Genomic DNA, 19,497 nt, shown 5'->3' with positions numbered 1-19,497 from the left:
GACTGAATTTTGGAATAAATCCATTTTACCTCTCTGCAAATGCTCCTGGATTACAGCTGTGGGACAGTGAATCTTTTCAAAGCCTCCTCCTCCTGTGAATGAAACTTCCTGCTCCATAAAAATCTCATGGTGCTCCTAAAGAAAGGCATTTTCCCACCTTTCCTTCCAGAATGTTCAATACAAATTAATTCCCATGGGCATTTAAAAAGGTGAAGTCTGGTGCTGCTGAAAAATGATGTATGTGAAAATAAAAATATTCAAAATAATACAAAATATTCACCTTGACAACTTTCTCCTGTCTGTAAAAAAAGTGAAATTGCTGTATTTTTAACAGAGACCATTAGGGCTCAGTGTTTGTACCAATCAGCAAAGCAGGGTTAGAAAAAGTTACAAACTGCTGAAAATCAGGGATTTTCATGGTGTTTGGGCTGTGGGACACTCAGAAAGGAGCAGCCTCCAACCCATCAGAAATGAACGTGTGAGAAAGCAGAACAGTTCTGGGGAATAAAGGGCCAAAGCTGCCAGGATAAAACAATCCAAAAACTGCCTGAAACAACAGAAAAATGTTTCACTGCCTTAACCTTTCTTAAAAAAAAAAAAAGAACCAACCAAAAAATATATTTGAGGTGAGATGCACAAATTACACTTCAGAAAACATCAGGTGTGGCAGGTGAAGAACCAGATCCCCCAGAGTTCTCCTTGTACACTTGAATTAAAAGAAAACCTCAAGAACCCAATGGAGAAGAGCAGCTTGAAACAGTTTGGACTGCAGGGGAACAGCTCTGGGAACCAGAGATTTGCACAAGTGTTTGCTACCCCCAAATGGTTTTTGTTTTGAAAATGTGGCCATTTATTTTCCCAGCATTACCCAAGGAGCTGAGGGAATTTCTGCTCTCCCTGCAATCCAGTGGGATTTCCCTGCAGCCTGATGCTGTTCTGGAAAAAAAAAAAAATTAAAAATCAAACTATTGTAAAAAAATAAAAGTAAGATTTACAATGAAACAACATCATCTTTATTGTAACTGCAACAGTAGTTCCATGAGAGTCAAGAACGTTAGAGAACTTCAATTTTTATAAGGTAAAGGAATTTACCAGCCTCAATAAAATCCAGGGAATCACACAGGACAATCACTCAGCTGCTGGAGGAATATTCCATTCCCCACCTGAATTGGATTCAGGCTCTTTCCTGATTATATTTAGTGTATCACCTCTAGGAACTCCCCAAAATCCCAAACAGGATTCTGAATCTGCTGCCACCAGAAATCCCAACTCATTATTTAGCTGCCTTATGTTACCTTCGAGAGGCTGGTTACAAAATGGGGAGTTCTGTGACAAAAAAAATAAAAACCAAAAAAACAAGAAGGATGCAAAGCTTGTCAGCTGGAAGAGAAGGTGAGCAACGGACAGAAGCACAGAGGGTTTAAGGAAAAAAAATTAAAATAAAAATAAAAATGGCAGGTCCAGTTTTCAATGTTTCCACCAACAAACGCGGTAGAAAACTGTCTGAGGGTGTGGAAAGCGAGGTTTGTGGAGTTTCATGAAGTTCAGAAAATAAAAACGTTAGGGGAAGGATATGGCTGCTTGGATAAAAGCACATTAAAATGGCAGCACACACCTCGAGTGTCCTGCGCTGCCAGGGACAGGCTGAGGGCAGCGGCTGCCAGCCCCAGGGCCCACAGGAACTGGGAGCTGATCCCACAGGAACTGGGAGCTGATCCCACAGGAACTGGGAGCTGATCCCAGAGATCCCTCAGGAACTGGGAGCTGATCCCAGAGATCCCACAGGAACTGGGAGCTGATCCCACAGGATCCCACAGGAACTGGGAGCTGATCCCACAGGAACCTGGGAACTGATCCCACAGGAACTGGGAGCTGATCCCACAGGAACTGGGAGCTGATCCCACAGGAACTGGGAGCTGATCCCACAGATCCCACAGGAACTGGGAGCTGATCCCAGAGATCCCACAGGAACTGGGAGCTGATCCCACAGGAACTGGGAGCTGATCCCACAGGAACTGGGAGCTGATCCCACAGATCCCACAGGAACTGGGAGCTGATCCCACAGAGCCCTCAGGAACTGGGAGCTGATCCCATGATCCCACAGGAACTGGGAGCTGATCCCACAGGAACCTGGGAACTGATCCCACAGGATCCCACAGGAGGGGTGGGAGCAGATCCTACAGGATGGGTGAGGAGAAAATCCCACAGGCAGGATGGGAGCAGAACCCAGAGGCAGGGGAGAGGAGCAGATCCCACAGGCAGGAGGGGAACAGATCCCTCAGACCACACAGGAAGGGTGAGGAGCTGACCCCACAAATCCCACAGGAAGGGTGAGGAGCTGACCCCACAAATCCCACAGGAAGGGTGAGGAGCAGATCCCACAAATCCCACAGGACAGCAGGAGGGAGGCAGGGAGGGAAGAGCAACACTCCAGCCTGACTCATGGGATCTCAGGTGACCAGAGCACTACAGGAATCCTCTGTCACACCCACAAAAGGACATCCCTCGCCCCAAAAGCTGAAGAATTTCATTTTACATTATCTGTTGGGGTTTTTTTGTTGTTGTTTTTTTTTTTTTCCTTGGAAAAAATCTGTAATATAAACATTTTCCACGGTACCCAATGGAAAACAGTTTTAAAAGTGATTTTGCTATTTCTCTTCCCTGTTCTGCCCCTCTACAGAAGGAATAAAAGAAGGGTGAGTGGATATGGGAAGGCTGTAGGTTGAATATCTGAATTTCTCTGGAATGAGCTGCAATTTGCCTACAGCAGAACAGTTTTCTATCCAGCACAGACAAAAGATCTCCCATCCTCACTGGAGGGTGTTTTTTAAATCAAAGACACTGGAGCATCTCCGAGTTTCTTGATTGTTTTCCATGAAAAACGTGCCTGAATCCAAGAAACACAGGATTCCTCCCTGGGTTCCATCCTCCTCCACTGGAATTAGAACAACTACATTTTTGCTGAGAGTGAACTCGTCTCAAAGTCTGTTAAAGCAGAGGCTCATTATTTTTTTTTTTTTCCATATATTTCAAATACAGAATAATAGTTTTAAACAGCTCTTACCAGCACTGGGAAAAATCTATTCTACTTAAGGATTTGTAAGTATGCTTTCCACAGATCAGTCTCAAACCTTATTGCTTCACAACTGCAGTATCCCTTGAAAAAAAAAATAAAATATTGAATGGTCTGTTAATTTGTCTTAAATGGCTTTTCAGATTTGGCAGGGGAGGGAGAACGGAATGGCCAACAGAGAACATTGACTTCAAAATATGACTGTAGAAGGGTTTCCTCTTATTAAAAAAGAATACACTGTATTAAACAGCTGAAAGTAAAGACAGCATTCAAAGCCCATGAGTCAAGCCACAGCCAAAACCGTGTTCTACCCCTAAGTATTGTTTTCTTTTCCTTTTTCTTTTTTTTTTTTTCCTCTTTTTTTTTTTAAACAAAGATTTTCCTCAACTGCCATTTTAATCTTCACCAGAGGGTGCTTCATCTTCAGATCCCTCATCCCCTGACTTTTCTGGTGGAGGGCTGGCTGATTTTTTCTTTTCTGGGGGACTTTCAGGCTCTTCATCCTCTTCTTTGGGGGATGGGGTCTTTTCTTTTGTTGCCTTGGAAGCTGTGGGGCGACCTGCCTTCCCTTTGCCTTTCACTGGGCTGGGGGTCACTGGAAAAAGAAAAACCTTGTAAAACTCAGCAGCAGCAAAGGCAGGAAAACTCACAGTAAATGGGATTTCAAAGTCATTCAGCAGCAGTTTGACCACAATGTTTTTAGCACTCCCAATTAGCAAAGCTGAAGTGAAGAGCAATCTTTTAAATCTAAATCAGATTTCAAAGCTGTTTAATTAGCCAGGTCCTGGCTAATTGCTGGATGTGACATCAGAAATGGACACAGCTCTTGTCAAAGCAGAACACACATTGCTGTTACCATTTGGAATTTCCTGCAGAAATGCACCCACTTTTCCTCTGGTTCACATTTCCCCACCCTGACAACATCACAAAGTCCCAAACAAAGCCACAAATTGGTATTACTTGGCTGTGAGACACACAAAGTCAGAATGCAGCACCTCAGCAGGGAAGGTTTTCAATACCACGAGTTTTTACCATCAAGACACAGACACCACATCAACCCCTAAAGGAAGAATTAAAGCCAGCTCATGATTCCATCCTGCTGCTTTAAATCATGGCATTTTGGCCCTTCCAACATTTCTGTGGATGTCTGTGACCCCAAGAATTCAACCAAGCTTCTGCAGCAAAAAGAAAATCTGGGTTTTAAACTGAGAAACTTGCATTGCACAGACTCACCTGTAGCCTTTAGCCTGGGCTTGGGCATTTTCTTTTCTTTCCTCTCTGGCTTGGATTTCTTGGAGACCTTCTTGTTTTTCTTTTTTGAACTGCCATAGTCACTGTCATCATCATCTTCCATGAGGAAGTCTTCATCACTTCCTGAATCTGCTGGGAGCATAAGGAAATTTCAGTTTTTTTGGGAAAAAAAAGTGAAAGATACAGCTGAGATTTGCCAGTTAAATTGTGGACACAGACTCTGAGACCTTGTGGGCTTCCATTCATCTGCTGTGGTACAAAATCTGACTGGGTTTTTACATCAGCAATACCACAGGACAGCAAAAAGCATTGAGATGTTTACAATTATCCTTTAGGGCTGCTTACAAAGAAATAGATCCCTGGAAAATACATAACTCACATCCCTGGAAAACACACAACTCAAATCCCTGGAAAAAAAAAATCTTCATCTGCAAGGAAAAGGCACCAAGATGAAGCTTCTTGTCTCACAGATTCTTCCAGATTCCCTGAGGGAACTCTTCAATTATTTAATGCTTTCCTGAAATCTGTCATTGAACCTTAGAAACTTTTGACTCCAAAAACTCCAAAGCAGTTTTGAAGCACTGCCTTATCTCCCACTGTCCACGACCAACCAAGCATGCAGGAACAGTAAGTGGTGCAAATTCGTGACAGATTCCAACTTTCAAGTTACAGAAAGTTGTCACAGCCACATCTATATAATTTAAGTACTTGATGACTTAAATCTCATTCTGGATAAAAACTGCAGGGAAGGGATCAGCTGATTTACCCACTTGTGAAGACAAATTTTGTAGGACACACCTTTACTGCAAACTTGGAGCACAAATTCCAGCTGTGAAAACCCGACTTGAGCAGATACACAGTAAAAATGAAGTTACTGAGGAGCACAATTTCTGTCCTCAGTGTCCCAGCCAGAAAGTAAACTGTGTCTCTTTTGCTGTGCCTTTTTCCAATCCCATTTACTCACTCTCCTGGAACTGTGCCTCATCATCCTCTTGCTCTTCCTCCTCACTCCCCACATCATCCATGAGCATCTCCCGCTGTTTGGAGGCTGCTTTGGACGCCGCCTGCCGCTGCTGACGAACGTTTTTGTGATCTTCCTTCTCATCCTCGCTGTCCTCTGCAGGAAAAGGCCCCAAACTGGGCTGAGTACAGAGCAGAGAGCTCCTGCCACGAGGCAGCACGTGGGCAAAACAGGGGCAGGGCATTTATCAGGGGGTTAAAACATTCACTGAGTTACTGTGAGGACAATTCAACCTCATCAACACCTTCCTTACTCACCCAAAGATCCTCTGCAGCATTTTCATTGCAAAATAACTTTTTTCCTCTTTTTTTTTTTTTTTTTTTTACCTGCAGGCCTTTTCCTGGATTTGGAGGCTGCTCTCTTATTCTTGTCTGGTTTAGCCTTCTTTCCTTTTTTGCTTTTTTGAGAGCTCTCGTAGTCGCTGTCGGCTTTGCCATCGTCAGCTCCTACGTCATCGTCTTCGCTGCCAAAATCTTCATCTGCAAGGAAAAGGCACCAAGATGAAGTTTCTTGGATCATTCTGGACAAAAGCTGCAGGGAAGGGATCAACACATCTATAAAATTTGTCTCCAGAAGTGGATAGGACCATCACATTACACACAAAAAAAAAGCATTATCCCAAACCAGTGTGGGAAGTAACAGCAGCAGAGGCAACATATGACTTAAAAGAAATGAGAATTATTTCATTTCTGTCTCAAATCCTCCTCCTGCAACTCTCGCAGGTGTGAAGAGACATGATTTAAATACACAATCAGTACAATGCTATCAGTTACCTGCTGAGTGTGAATCATCTTTCTTAGTCTTCACATCTTTGTCTTCTGAATCCTCACTGCAAATGAGAGAAGGACAAAGGCTTAGAGCTTGTCTCAACTTTGATTTCAGTCATTCTTGTGTGGAAAATAACTTTTAAAGAGCAAACTGATGTCCAGGCTGAGAATTTTCACTTTTCCTGGACATACTTCAGGATAGCTCAGCTGTCTGTGGAGTTATCATGGTTGGGAAGATAATGTTCAAACTCTGAATCACAGAAAAACTTAAACCAGGCAGGAAATAATCAGATTGAGGTGAACCATGCCCTTCACTCTCAAACCAACCCACAATCCACATGGCTTCCAGTTTAGTTACAATTTTGATGGTTTATATACAGTCTATAAATGAAATAAAGATTTATCATTAATAGATTTTTAGTCAGCACTTGTCTTTAGGTCATTGTTTAGATTCCATTCTGTGCATCTTGCTCTTAACTGGCACGTGTCTGCCCTAAGCTTTCTCAAATGATTTGATCATTTGATTCATTTGGAAAATAAAAGACACCTTGGGGTGACAGAACAAGAATCACTTGGCAAAACCTCCATCCCTGAAACCGAAATCTGTCATGAAAACAAAAAACTTATTTCAAAGGTCTCATGGCCATCATTTGGGGACTGCAAAATGGAAATTCTACAGGAAAACTTCACCTTGCACTAGGGCAGCACTGAGGCTGCTGGAGCAACTCAGCTCCCAAACCAAGTTCTGTGTTTATAATTACCCAAAACGAGGAACAAAGAGCCACAAAACTTCCAAATGTCCCCTGCCCTCAGTGCCACCCCACCCCTGGCAGCACAGGGATGCTCTGAGAGGCTGCAGAAGGCGGGGCAGGAGCTGCTGCTGGCCCTGACCCTCCTGAGGATGCAGCCCTGGATCCCCGTCCCTGCCAGTGCAGCTGCCTCTGGAGCTGCTGCAGTGATGGAGCAGCGCTGACAAATGTTCCACACCCGGCTTCTGCTCTGCTCCCATCACGGAGAAGCCACCTCAGGGTCTCAGCCCTGAGCGAGCTCCCAATCTCCCTGGAATTCCAGTGCTCTTGGAAGATGCTGCTCCCCACACACAGGACAAGGCTCTGAGCAGTGCTGCCAAGAGATGAAAAGCTGTTTTTTTTTTTTTTTACCTGTCCTCCTGAGAATTCTTCCCAGATCTCCTCTTGTTTTTAGCCTCTCGGGGAGACGAACGGATTTTCTTGGATGGGGGACCTGAATCTCTTCCATAATCATCATCTGGACAGGACAAAATGGGTTGGGATCAAACTCATTCCCAGCCAAGTGCTCTCCTCAAACCGAGCATTTCAAAAAGAAAAGCTTCATAAAATTTCAAAAAAACTTTGGTGGAAGCAAAGTCCTGGCTTAAAGCACTGATGTGAGCTTCTCTTCTGCCAACAGCACCATGAAAATGTTCTGTACAGTCAAGTCTCACCCAGGGAAACACAAAAAAAAACCTCACAAGAGGACACAGGATTTATTTTACATTTTGTTATGATATAAACTTATTAAAAATTAACATCCACATCTATTTCTACATGATTCTAACAGCACACCCTATTTCCTGTGATAGGATAAAGGATGTTATTTAATTAAATAGGAGTTTTCAGCAGAACTCCTTACAACTATTACACAATACCTTATTTAATGAATAAAACCATTATAATTAAGAATTGTGCAGATTTGTCTCATTTTAATTATCAGTGCAACCTTAGCATTGAGTTTATCTTCCAAGAACTCAGAATATATTCCAGAAAATTCCTGTTAATTCACAGATTAATTTTTTTTTTTTTTTAGAAAAGGGATCCAGAATTTTAATTCAGAGATTACATTTCTTCCAAATGCAACCCAGCACTATTCTGTTAATTCACACAGATGAGATTTTTTTTTTTAGCTGCAATCCCCCCCCCAAATGCCTGTTAATGTGGGCTCAACTGGAGCTATAAAATAAATGGAAAACATCTTTTCCAGTGGAAAAAAGTGGCATCAAGGAGCCTCTGCCCCAGAACATAACACAGAGCAAGGAAGGCATTGCTGCCAACAGCCTCCAGGCACTACAACAATACCAGCATTAAATAAGAATATTTCTACCACCATTGTTTGTTTAATACAAAACATATGAGAATGATTACATTTTCAAATACTTATTAACAGTTCAGGCTGTGAAGAACACAAACTCCTTGGAGCTGGAGTTGAAGATGTGATTAGAAGCAGAACAATTAATATGCAAGGCCATAACGAGCTGCTCCAGCCCAAGGAGATTAAGGGAAAAAAAAGTCATTTACCAGCATCATCTGATTCCTGAAACTGGGAGTAATCGACCACCTTCCTGTTCCTGTTAAAAAGCAGAAGAAAAAATTAGGAATTCATCATTTCACAGCTACTAAAGCTTGAAGGAACAAGAAATGCCACATCCTTGTTTCCAGTGCTGCATTTGTAGCCCAAAAACATCCCAAGAAAACTTGGGATAATTCACCTCCACCTCTGCAGTCACCAGTGAACACAAAGTACTTTAAAGCATAAATGGCATTTTCCTGAGGAGGTTTTCCAATAATCTGGATTGCAGTCTCAGAATGTGAACGTTCTTTTTGATAAATACACAAAGATTATAAATCAAACATTTCTAAACTGCTCCTTCTGGAATTTCTGCTTCTCACAGCTCGCCTGCTGTCACACCTTCTCCTCCAATTTTTATTTTCCCATGTGATCCCTGTTTTTAAAGCATTTGAAGTTTTTATTGGGGTTTGCAGGAGCTTTTTGAATGAGTTACACTGATCTGGAAGTCAACAAAATCCAATCTTCTTCTTGAACTCACTGAAACCTCCAAAATGGAATTGTTGGTTATTTTATCAGCACCTTGTCCATCAAATCCCAGCTGTTCTATTGACAAAATATCAAATCCCAACCTTTTTTTTGACAAAATATCAAATCCCAACCTTTTTTTTGACAAAATATCAAATCCCAACCTTTTTTTTTGACAAAATATCAAATCCCAGCTGTTCTATTGACAAAATATCAAATCCCAGCTCTTTTATTGACAAAATATCAAATCCCAGCTCTTTTTTTTTTTGACAAAATATCAAATCCCAACTCTTTTTCTGACAAAATATCAAAATCCAGCTGTTCTATTGACAAAATATCAAATCCCAGCTGTTCTATTGACAAAATATCAAATCCCAGCTCTTTTTTTGACAAAATATCAAATCCCAACTCTTTTTTTTTTGACAAAATATCAAATCCCAGCTCTTTTTTTTTTGATAAAATATCAAATCCCAGCTGTTCTATTGACAAAATATCAAATCCCAGCTCTTTTTTTTTTTGACAAAATATCAAAATCCAGCTGTTCTATTGACAAAATATCAAATCCCAGCTGTTTTTTGACAAAATATCAAATCCCAACTCTTTTTTGACAAAATATCAAATCCCAACTCTTTTTTTTTTTTACAAAATATCAAATCCCAGCTGTTCTATTGACAAAATATCAAATCCCAACCTTTTTTTTGACAAAATATCAAATCCCAGCACTTTTTCTGACAAAATATCAAATCCCAGCTCATTTTTTTTTGACAAAATATCAAATCCCAGCTCTTTTTTTTTTGACAAAATACCAAATCCCAGCTCTTTTATTGACAAAATAACTGCCCTATAAAACAGCGACCAAAGGAAACCAAGACAGCCACAAATTCAATTAAATTTCAGCTGAAAATGCCTCAAACTCCAACTCCAAACACCTCCTGGAAGGACTGACAGGGGCTGGGAGGAGCTGGAAATAGAGATTAATTCACACTCAGCTCCCCAAATTCAGCTGCATTCACTGTCAGTTAATGAATTATCATTAATTAATTGCTGATAAACTCAGTTCAAAGACAACCCAAATCTGCTGATCCATCTAAAATCAAGTTTAAGTTGAGCACCTCTAACTCATGGCTTAGAGAAGGATGCAGGAGCAAAATTGGTTTTATTTCAACCCAAAGCTCTTAAAGAAATTTAAAAGCCAAAAAATGAAACCAATCCCTCAAAAAACACCCCAAAAATACCAATAAGGCAAATAAAATTAATAAGTTGCCCTCCTGAGCACCTCTGACTCATGGCTTACAGAAGGATGCAGGAGCAAAATTATTTTATATCAACCCAGACTTCTTATAGAAAATTAAAAGCCAAAAAATGAAACCAATCCCTTAAAAAACACCCCAAAAATACCAATAAATTAATAAGTTCCTCTCCTGTACAAGCACCTCTAACTCATGGCTTACAGAGGATTCAGGAGCAAAACTGGTTTTATTTCAGCCCAAAGCTCTTAAAGAAAATTAAAAGCCAAAAAATGAAACCAATCCCTTAAAAATACCCCAAAATACCAAAAAAGCAAATGAAAGGAAGACAAGATTTGTACAGGTAAATCAAGTTTAAGTTGCTCTCCTGAGCATCTCTAACTCATGGCTTACAGAGGATTCAGGAGCAAAATTGGTTTTATTTCAACCCAAACTTCTTAAAGAAATTTAAAAACCAAAAAATGAAACCAACCCCTTAAAAAAAAAAATCCCAAAAAAGACAAAATTAATAAGTTGCCCTCCTGAGCACCTCTAACTCATGGCTTACGGAGGATTCAGGAGCAAAATTGGTTTTATTTCAGCCCAAATTTCTTAAAGAAAATTAAAAGCCAAAAAATGAAACCAATCCCTCAAAAACATCCTAAAAATACCAATAAATTAATAAGTTCCTCTCCTGTACAAGCACCTCAAACTCATGGCTTAGAGAAGGATGCAGGAGCAAAATTATTTTATATCAACCCAAACTTCTTAAAGAAAATTAAAAGCCAAAAAATGAAACCAATCCCTTAAAAAAAATCCCCAAAAAGACAAATAAAATTAATAAGTTGCTCTCCTGAGCACCTCTAACTCATGGCTTACAGAGGATTCAGGAGCAAAATTGGTTTTATTTCAACCCAAACTTCTTATAGAAAATTAAAAGCCAAAAAATGAAACCAATCCCTTAAAAATACCCCAAAAATACCAAAAAAGCAAATGAAAGGAAGACAAGATTTGTACAGGTAAATCAAGTTTCAGTTGCTCTCCTGAGCATCTCTAACTCACGGCTTAGAGAAGGATGCAGGAGCAAAATTGGTTTTATTTCAACCCAAACTTCTTAAAGAAAATTAAAAGCCAAAAAGTGAAACCAATCCCTTAAAAAACACCCCAAAAATACCAATAAATTAATAAGTTCCTCTCCTGTACAAGCACCTCAAACTCACGGCTTACAGAAGGATGCAGGAGCAAAATTGGTTTTATTTCAGCCCAAAGCTCTTAAAGAAATTTAAAAACAAAAAATTAAACCAATCCCTTAAAAAATACCCCAAAAATACCAAAAAAGCAAATGAAAGGAAGACAACATTTGTACAGGTAAATCAAGTTTCAGTTGCCCTCCTGAGCACCTCTAACTCATGGCTTACAGAAGGATGCAGGAGAAAAATTGGTTTTATTTCAACCCAAAGCTCTTAAAGAAAATTAAAAGCCAAAAAATGAAACCAATCCCTTAAAAAACACCCCAAAAATACCAAGAAATTAATAAGTTCCTCTCCTGTACAAGCACCTCAAACTCATGGCTTAGAGAAGGATGCAGGAGCAAAATTATTTTATATCAACCCAAACTTCTTAAAGAAAATTAAAAGCCAAAAAATGAAACCAACCCCTTAAAAAAAAAATCCCAAAAAAGACAAAATTAATAAGTTGCCCTCCTGAGCACCTCTAACTCAGGGTTTACAGAGGATTCAGGAGCAAAACTGGTTTTATTTCAGCCCAAATTTCTTAAAGAAAATTAAAAGCCAAAAAGTGAAACCAATCCCTTAAAAAACACCCCAAAAATACCAAAAAGGCAAATGAAAGGAAGACAAGATTTGTACAGGTAAATCAAGTTTCAGTTGCCCTCCTGAGCATCTCTAACTCATGGCTTACAGAGGATTCAGGAGCAAAATTGGTTTTATTTCAGCCCAAATTTCTTAAAGAAAATTAAAAGCCAAAAAGTGAAACCAATCCCTTAAAAAACCCCCAAAAAGGCAAATGAAGAGAAGATTTGTACAGGCTGGATCCCAGCCAAGCTCTGCAGAGGGGCCAGGTCCAACAGCCCCTGCGCTGGGCACTCCTCCCCGTGGGAGCGTGGCCAAATTCCACTTTAGGGACAAATGATTGGCAATTTGTGATTTATTCCAACAAGGAGCCTTCCTGAAGGTTGTCTCCTGACCCACCTCATGAGTGAAAATGTGAATTTTATTCTCATAAGCATCAGAAGAATAATTATTAAATAAGAAATCTGTTTTTATGCATCAAGTATTGAGTAAAAGTATTTATGTCTCAAGTATTTTTTTCCTGTGCAAGCAGAAATGGGGTGGAAAAAAGCAGAATTTCCACATGTAAACAACGCTTTTAGACATCACTGAGCGACTGAACAAGATGGAAATGGCATTTTTTTCCACCTTGCTTCCTTCAGAGACATAAAATCAGGAATTGGGAATGTGACAGTGGCACAGCATTCCCAGAAATTGGCACCTTGACCAAAAACTTCCCTTCCCCATCCCCAGAAAACCCTGCTCACCTTTCCTCACGTGCTCAGCACAGAGGGATACTTGTGTTAAAAAAAAAAAAAAAAATTAAAATTAAAAATCATTGTTTCAAAAGAGACCAAAATGAAAAGAAGAAACCAAGTGGAAAGATTTTATTCTGATAAGCATCAGAAGAATAATAAAGTTATTACATAAGAAGTGTTGATTTGATGCAACAAGTATTTAGATTTTTTCCTGTGACAGCATAAACTGGGTGAAAAAAATCAAGAGTTTTGTATTTAAACAAAAAAAATTATTTTGTATTTAAAAAGCAATTAAAAACCATTGTTTCAGAAGGAATCAAAAGTGAAGCTGATTCCTTGCAGAAAGTGATATTTGTATTTAAAAAAATTAAAATTGTTTCAGAAGGAATCAGAAGTTAAGCTAATTCCTTGCAGAAAGTGATAATTGTATTTAAAAATAAATTAAAAATCGTTGTTTCAGAAGGAATCAGAAGTGAAGCTGATTCCTTGCAGAAAGTGATATTTGTATTTTAAAAAATTAAGAATTGTTTCAGAAGGAATCAGAAGTGAAGCTGATTCCTTGCAGAAAGTGATATTTGTATTTAAAAAAATTAAAATTGTTCCAGAAGGAATCAGAAGTGAAGCTGATTCCTTGCAGAAAGTGATAATTGTATTTAAAAATAAATTAAAAATCGTTGTTTCAGAAGGAATCAGAAGTGAGGCTTGCATTATCTTATCTTGCAGGGTGGAGTAAAGAAGGAATCCCTGCACTGAGGAGAAAAAGCTGCAAATAAATCTGCAACAGCAGCAGAGAAGCTGAGACAGACCCAAGCTGCTCCTGCCTTCCCCTGACTCCCAGCCCCTCGCTCACCCCTTGGAGCCCAGCCAGGTTTGATTTATTTCTTTCTTTCTTTGGAGCTGCTGTGCAAAACCAACTCCGGGTTTGCACGGAGCCCGCAGTGTTGACTACACCGAGGTGAGACAAACGCTCAGTGGAGGGAAGAGGCAGGAGAAGGAGCTGCTGGGGGCACTGGAGAGCCTCTCTCTCTTTGCTGGCAGACACAAAAATCAACTCCCTCTTAAATCCACTTAGGCTGAGCATGAAAAGACAGGCTGGGATGGGGCATTGTGCAGCGTGGTTTGAAACAGAAATGAAAATTTTGAAGGTAATTTCCTTGCTGGTTCAGGTTACAAAGCGTGCACGTAAAAAGTTCAGAGAGAAGTTTTTCATAACAGCTGTCAGTCCAATATTTTTGGAATAAACAGGAGGAAACGCGTTGGGATTGAAGCACTCGGTGAAATTACTCCAGTAATTTAACTACAGCTCAGAAATGCCCAGAAATTCCTGCGACCTGCACTTGATGCCTGCCAAAATGCAATTTTGCAATTATGAAAAGCAACATCAACATGTCAAAGGATCACTAAATGCCCATAAAACTGAGAAAAAAAAAAAAAAAGTCATCTTCAGTTTAGTCCCTAAACCCTCAGTTTTTGTATCAATATCAGCACAGCCCTGCAATCAGATAGAAAAGTTTGGGGTTTTTTAGGGGAATGCACAGATGAAATGCAACATCAACATGTCAAAGGATCACCAAATGCCCATAAAACTGAGAAAAAAATGTCATCTTCATACCTCATCTTCAGTTTAGTCCCTAAACCCTCAGTTTTTAGATCAATATCAGCACAGCCCTGCAATCAGATAGAAAAGTTTGTTTTGTTTTTTTTTTTTTTAAAGGGAATGCACAGATTCCCAGATATTTGTACAGGCATTAAAACCCACAGATAAAATCCACATGAAAAAAAAAAAAAAGAAAAATCCCACAACATATAATCCTGCTAAAAGGAGGCTTCAAAAATCCAGGCACTGAAAAGAACGTTTAGGTCAAATACAACCAACCCACCCTCAATCCCATAGAGCAAAGGCAAGGAGATGAAATGGTTCTTGAGGTTTTTGTAGGTTTTTTTTTTTCACCACAGCCTTGATTTAAGCAATGTAACCAAAAATTCTCAGCATTTGTGAGCAAAGCTCCAGCCCCTCCTGACCCTCAGGGCTGGCTCAGTCAGGTTTCACTTTCAGGTAAAGGTGAGACCAATATTATCACTAAAAACACTTTTTGGTGCCTTTTTCCTACACAAAAAAAAAAAAACAAATTCCAGCCCCAAGTGTTTCCTGCAGGGATTTTTGGAGCTGTGCAAAGCCAATGTGCAGTGCTGGGTTTGGGCTTTCCAAGAACATTGATTTAAAACCACCAGCAGAAGGTGGCACAGGGCACTGGTGACAGTCAGGGACCCAAACCACGTCACTTTGGGGTTAATCTGGCTAAAAATTGGACTCAGCACCCACCACTGAGAGGTGAGTGGCACCTGCAGGATTTTCAGGGATCCACACAACTCTGAACTCCACAAAACAATTCAATGCTCGCTGACAAATTAAATTAAAACGATTCAAATTAAATCAAAACTATTAAATGCCCACTACAGAGCTCAGATCTGGGTCTGGGCTGACTCCCCACGCCAGGCTCTGCTCGTGGCACCTGCAGGATTTTCAGGGATCCACCCAACTCTGAACTCCACAAAACAATTCAATAATTAGCAGCAATAATTAAAGCAGTCCTGTGCTCATTCTCTATTTGAGTCTGACTAGAATTAGAGATCTTGCTACAGAAATGATGCAGAGCAGGAGGGGAACCAAACAACACCCAGCTCACTCCCCCACCCTGGTATTTTGAATTTTCTTGTATCTCCACCTTCTCTTTGTTTCTCTTCAGTCTGAGAGCAAGAATCAGCTTTTTACTCATCTACCTCTGGACCACAGAGCATCACTCAATTTTATTAAGTGCCAATCCCCAAGGAACTCTTGCTTGCCTGCAACCCCCCAGACACTTTTCCACAATCACAATATTTCTAATTACACTGCCCAGTGACAACACTGGCAACAAGTTATATTTCATAGATCTATTTTTCTCCTGCAAGTAAAATTTCACCCTTCCACTGCAGTGCCAACAGCAGGCTGGGACTCAAATCCAGAAAAATGAAGGATGTAAAGCCTTGAAGCACTGAGATAAATTCATAACTGGCTTTAAGCTTAAAATGAATGACCAAAAAAACCCTGGGATTTCCACCCCTGCCCACAACATCTCAATTTGCAAAGCCTGCAGGAGAAGACCAGCAAGTAAAAGTGACCAGTGAGAAAAAGCAGAAGAAAAGCTGCACCAGAAGTCAAAATTCTGACCTTAAACACATTAATTGATGCTGTTCATATACAGAAAAACACAGTGGCTCCAAGTATTTCATTTCATTTGGTTTTATCCCTATAAGCAGCCCCAGCTCTCTTTGCAGAACTTCAGGAGAGTTACACAAGAGATGCAGGTCAGTAATTTCAGGTTCCTTTCGTTTTCACTCCTTGCCTTTTTCTAACAACACTGAACACCTCATCATTATCCACCCAGGAGAAATGGAACTGTGCAGGAAGGACCTGGCTCTCAGTGCCAGGCACATGAAGCCTCTAAATAGCCAGGACTTTAACACTGCTTAGTGTTAAAGAACTGACATTAACAGCCAGACTCAGCCACAGGTCAATTTTCTCAACAAGTGGAGTAAAAAGTTGGGCTGTAGGATGGATCTGACGAAGTTCACTGCTTTAGGTGCACACATATTCACCAGAAACCAGCAAGCATTCAAAGTGAGGAATTAAATGTACAACCATTAAATGAAATTATCACAAAACAAAGAGAAAATTCCATGTGTTAGGAATGACAAAGCTCTTTTGTGAAGTAGGATGGATAAACAAAGGTTGGAAGGATGGAGAAGACCAAAACACAAACTTCTCAACACTGACAAGAGCAGTACCTGTGTATTCCAGGTGTGTACACATCACCAATTAATTCAAAGGACACTGACTAGAGGAGAACTCTCTCACCACTAAATCTCACTCTGATGAAGAACCTTGCACCAGGCTTCCATTTTACCAAAAAAACAGCAAAGACAGGCAGAAACAACTTCACTCCAGCATTAATTCATTAATGGACTTGAATCTATAGGCAGGGTTTTCTAGCTAGCAGAGCAATAAAATGTAGCAGCCACTGAATATTTACCTTTTTTCCCCTGGAAGGGCAATTAAACCCAGGGAGATAAGGGCCTGCTGCATCTACCCTGCCACGTGCCACGAGGTTTTGTGCTCCTAACCAACCTGTTGGACTTTGGTGTTCATTTTCCTGCAGAGCAGAGCCTGCCAGCCGAGGCTGAGAGCAGGCAGACCTCCCACAACACTCCAGGACTGGACAGAGGTGTTTTATTTTAATTATTATTTTTTTGAAACCCTCGCAAAAATACTTAATTCCAGCAAGCTCGGAAGCTCTGCTTTTAAAGACAGCAGCCTTTCCTTACCTGGAACAAACCTCCAACACTGAAGTGTCCCCTCAGGCAGCAGAGCCACATCACCACTAATTTGGGCAGCTCACCCACCACTGAGCCACTCCCCTACTTAGCAAAGCAGTCCTGGGTTCCATTTATATTTTAAATTCTGCATGATGAGAACTATTGCTTAAATGCAAATGCTGTCGTCTCTAAGTGCATAGACGCATCACTGTCACAATTCATTTGTACTTTTTAGTTAAATTAGCCAAAACACCCAACATCCACAGCCCAGACCGGGCTCGCTGGGAATAAAACCCCAACTGGGAATAAAACTCCAAGCAGTCACTTGAGACTGAAGAAATTCCAACGCATGAGAAGAACACCGTGGGAAACTTCATACCTTTGCTATAAAGGCAACTTAAATCACGAGTTCACTCTTTTGCCACCTCCTTGGCAAAGCTTTGAGACACAAGGGAATCAAAATATCCCGAGCTGGACTGGACTCGCAAGGACCATCCAGTGCAGCTCCTTGCCTTGCACAGACACCCCAAAATCCCACCCTGGGCATCCCTGGCAGCGCTGTCCAAACGCTCCTGGAGCTCTGCGGCTGTGCCCATTCCCTGGGGAGCCTGGGCAGCGCCCAGCACCCTCTGGGGAAAGGAATATCCCAAATACTTTCCCAAATACCCCCCTGACACAGCTCCAGCCCTTCCCTCGGGCACCGCTTCCCCGTGCCGCACATCCCCGAAGCCACCACGCTCCTTCCCACCCCACCAAGCCCACCCGGCGCTCCAGCACCGCTCAACCCAAGCCACCAACCCCAGACGCACCTCGGGCACGCACAGCCCGGCTGCCGAAGGCTCGGAGAGGAGAAGAAAAGGGGGCGAACAGCAGCGGGAAGGCGAGCCCGGAGCGCGCAGCCCGCGGCCGGGCGGAGCAGGGCGTGTGGCAGCGGCGCTCGCACCGAGGGGGCGGCTCCTGCCGGCTCCTCCCCTACGCGTGGTTCCCCATGCACAGCCCCCGTGCCCCGGACCCTCGCCGGATGGCACCGCGTCCCCTCCCCCGGCAGCGTGCTCGGCCCGGCCCCGCCGCCCGGAGGGGGCCGCGGATCGCGGCGAGAGCAGCGCCCGCCCCGCGCCAAGTGGGTCACGGCGGCGGCGGCGGCGGCGAAAAAAAAAAAAAAAAAAAATCCCCTTTTCCCCGTTACAAAATGTGGGACAGCGGCCGCGGGGCCGCCCCGCCGCGGGGCCCGGGCCCGGGCGAGCGGCGCGGTGCTCGCCGCGGTGGCCGTGCCAAGTGAGCAGGGGGGAAAACAAGGGGAAATAGAGGAGAAATCGGCACGGCCTGAGCGCGGCCTGCCCTGCGCGGGGCCGGCCCGGCAGCGGCGGCGGGAGCGGCGCCGCCGGGACTCACCTGACGGGCCGCGACATCTTCCCGGCGCTTCGGGCCGCGCGGGGCCGGGCGCGGAGCAAACGGGGACGCTGAGGCCGCCGCGGCCGCCGAGGCCGCCCGGAGCGAGCGGGAGCGCTGGGCCCAGCGCCTCAGGCCGCGCCTGCGGAGCCGCCGCTCCCCCGTCAGGCGCCGCCGCCGCCCCCGGTGCCGCTCCCCGATCCCGATCCCGGCGCCGGTCCCGGTGTCGCTGCCTGATCCCGGTGGCGGTGCCGGTGTCGGCGCCGGTCCCGCTCCCGCCGCTCCCCCCCGCAAAATGGTCGCGCTCGCCCCGCCGAGAGGATGCGAGCGGGGGGGCGGTGCCGCCGACCCCGCCGGCCACGCCCCCCTCCGCCGCCGATTGGTCGGAGGCCGCGAGAGCCCGCGCCCCATTGGCTCGTTCGAACCATCACGGCGCGCAGGGCCCGCCCGCTGTCCCCGCGGGGAGGGCGGGCAGCGCGGCCCGCACGCGGCGGAGCCCCGGCGGCAGATTCGCCACGGGCTCCCGGTGCCGCCGCGGCCCCGCCGCGCCCCGTCCCGCCCCTCCCGCCGCGCCCGCCGCGTCTCTCCGTCACCGGCGCCACGCTGGAATTTTTTCCCGTTTCTCCGGCAATTTCTCGCGGCGCTGCGGCGCCTCAAGGCCCGAGGCGCAGATTCGCCGCGCGGGCCCGGCGCGGTTTTGGAGGGAAAACGCGGCCCCGGGCGCGGGTTCAGAGTCGTTAATTTTTATTATGAAGAAATGCAAAAAATCGGTCTCAGCGGCAGATTTTGACAGCAGCACTGATGTCACCACCGCCACTTCTCCCTGTGCGAGTCAGCAGTTAAGTACACGCACAATTCATGCAAAGTCCGATGAAGATTTTGGATTTTTTTTTTGCTCTTTGAACTCCCCAGAAATCCCAAAATGACTCATTTTGGTTAGAAAAGGGGATGCTTTAACCAAGAAAAAAATTAAATTTATTACACAGTCATTAAAATGGCAGCTTCTGCCACAGCAACTCACTTTTGCTTTGCTTTGG

At 43.3% G+C, this 19,497-nt stretch overlaps 1 protein-coding gene across 5 annotated transcripts; it reads right to left on the bottom strand.

The window, feature by feature from the left end:
- Positions 1-990: 990 nt before the first annotated feature.
- Positions 991-18,706, bottom strand: NUCKS1 (nuclear casein kinase and cyclin dependent kinase substrate 1). 5 transcript variants are annotated; one of them, XR_008440506.1, is made up of 9 exons: positions 18,464-18,706; positions 8,425-8,474; positions 7,273-7,378; positions 6,119-6,174; positions 5,672-5,824; positions 5,289-5,441; positions 4,307-4,456; positions 1,844-3,668; positions 991-1,788 (listed from the first exon to the last, which is right to left on the bottom strand). XR_008440506.1 is itself a non-coding variant. In XM_053997977.1 (8 exons), exons 1-8 carry the CDS (start codon positions 18,478-18,480, stop codon positions 3,469-3,471), a joined length of 885 nt encoding a protein of 294 aa, XP_053853952.1. In that variant the 5' UTR covers positions 18,481-18,706; the 3' UTR covers positions 991-3,468. The 5 variants fall into 5 exon arrangements, 2 of the variants coding, with proteins under 2 accessions (XP_053853952.1, XP_053853953.1); XR_008440507.1 differs by having other exon boundaries at positions 991-1,843; positions 1,911-3,668; XR_008440508.1 differs by having other exon boundaries at positions 991-1,978; positions 2,048-3,668.
- Between the last annotated feature and the right edge of the window lie 791 nt (positions 18,707-19,497).

This window comes from Vidua macroura, chromosome 24 (assembly GCF_024509145.1).
Source record: "Vidua macroura isolate BioBank_ID:100142 chromosome 24, ASM2450914v1, whole genome shotgun sequence".
NCBI lineage: Eukaryota > Metazoa > Chordata > Aves > Passeriformes > Viduidae > Vidua > Vidua macroura.
Note: the sequence above shows the minus strand (reverse complement) of the source record. Positions and strands in the feature narration are given on the sequence as shown.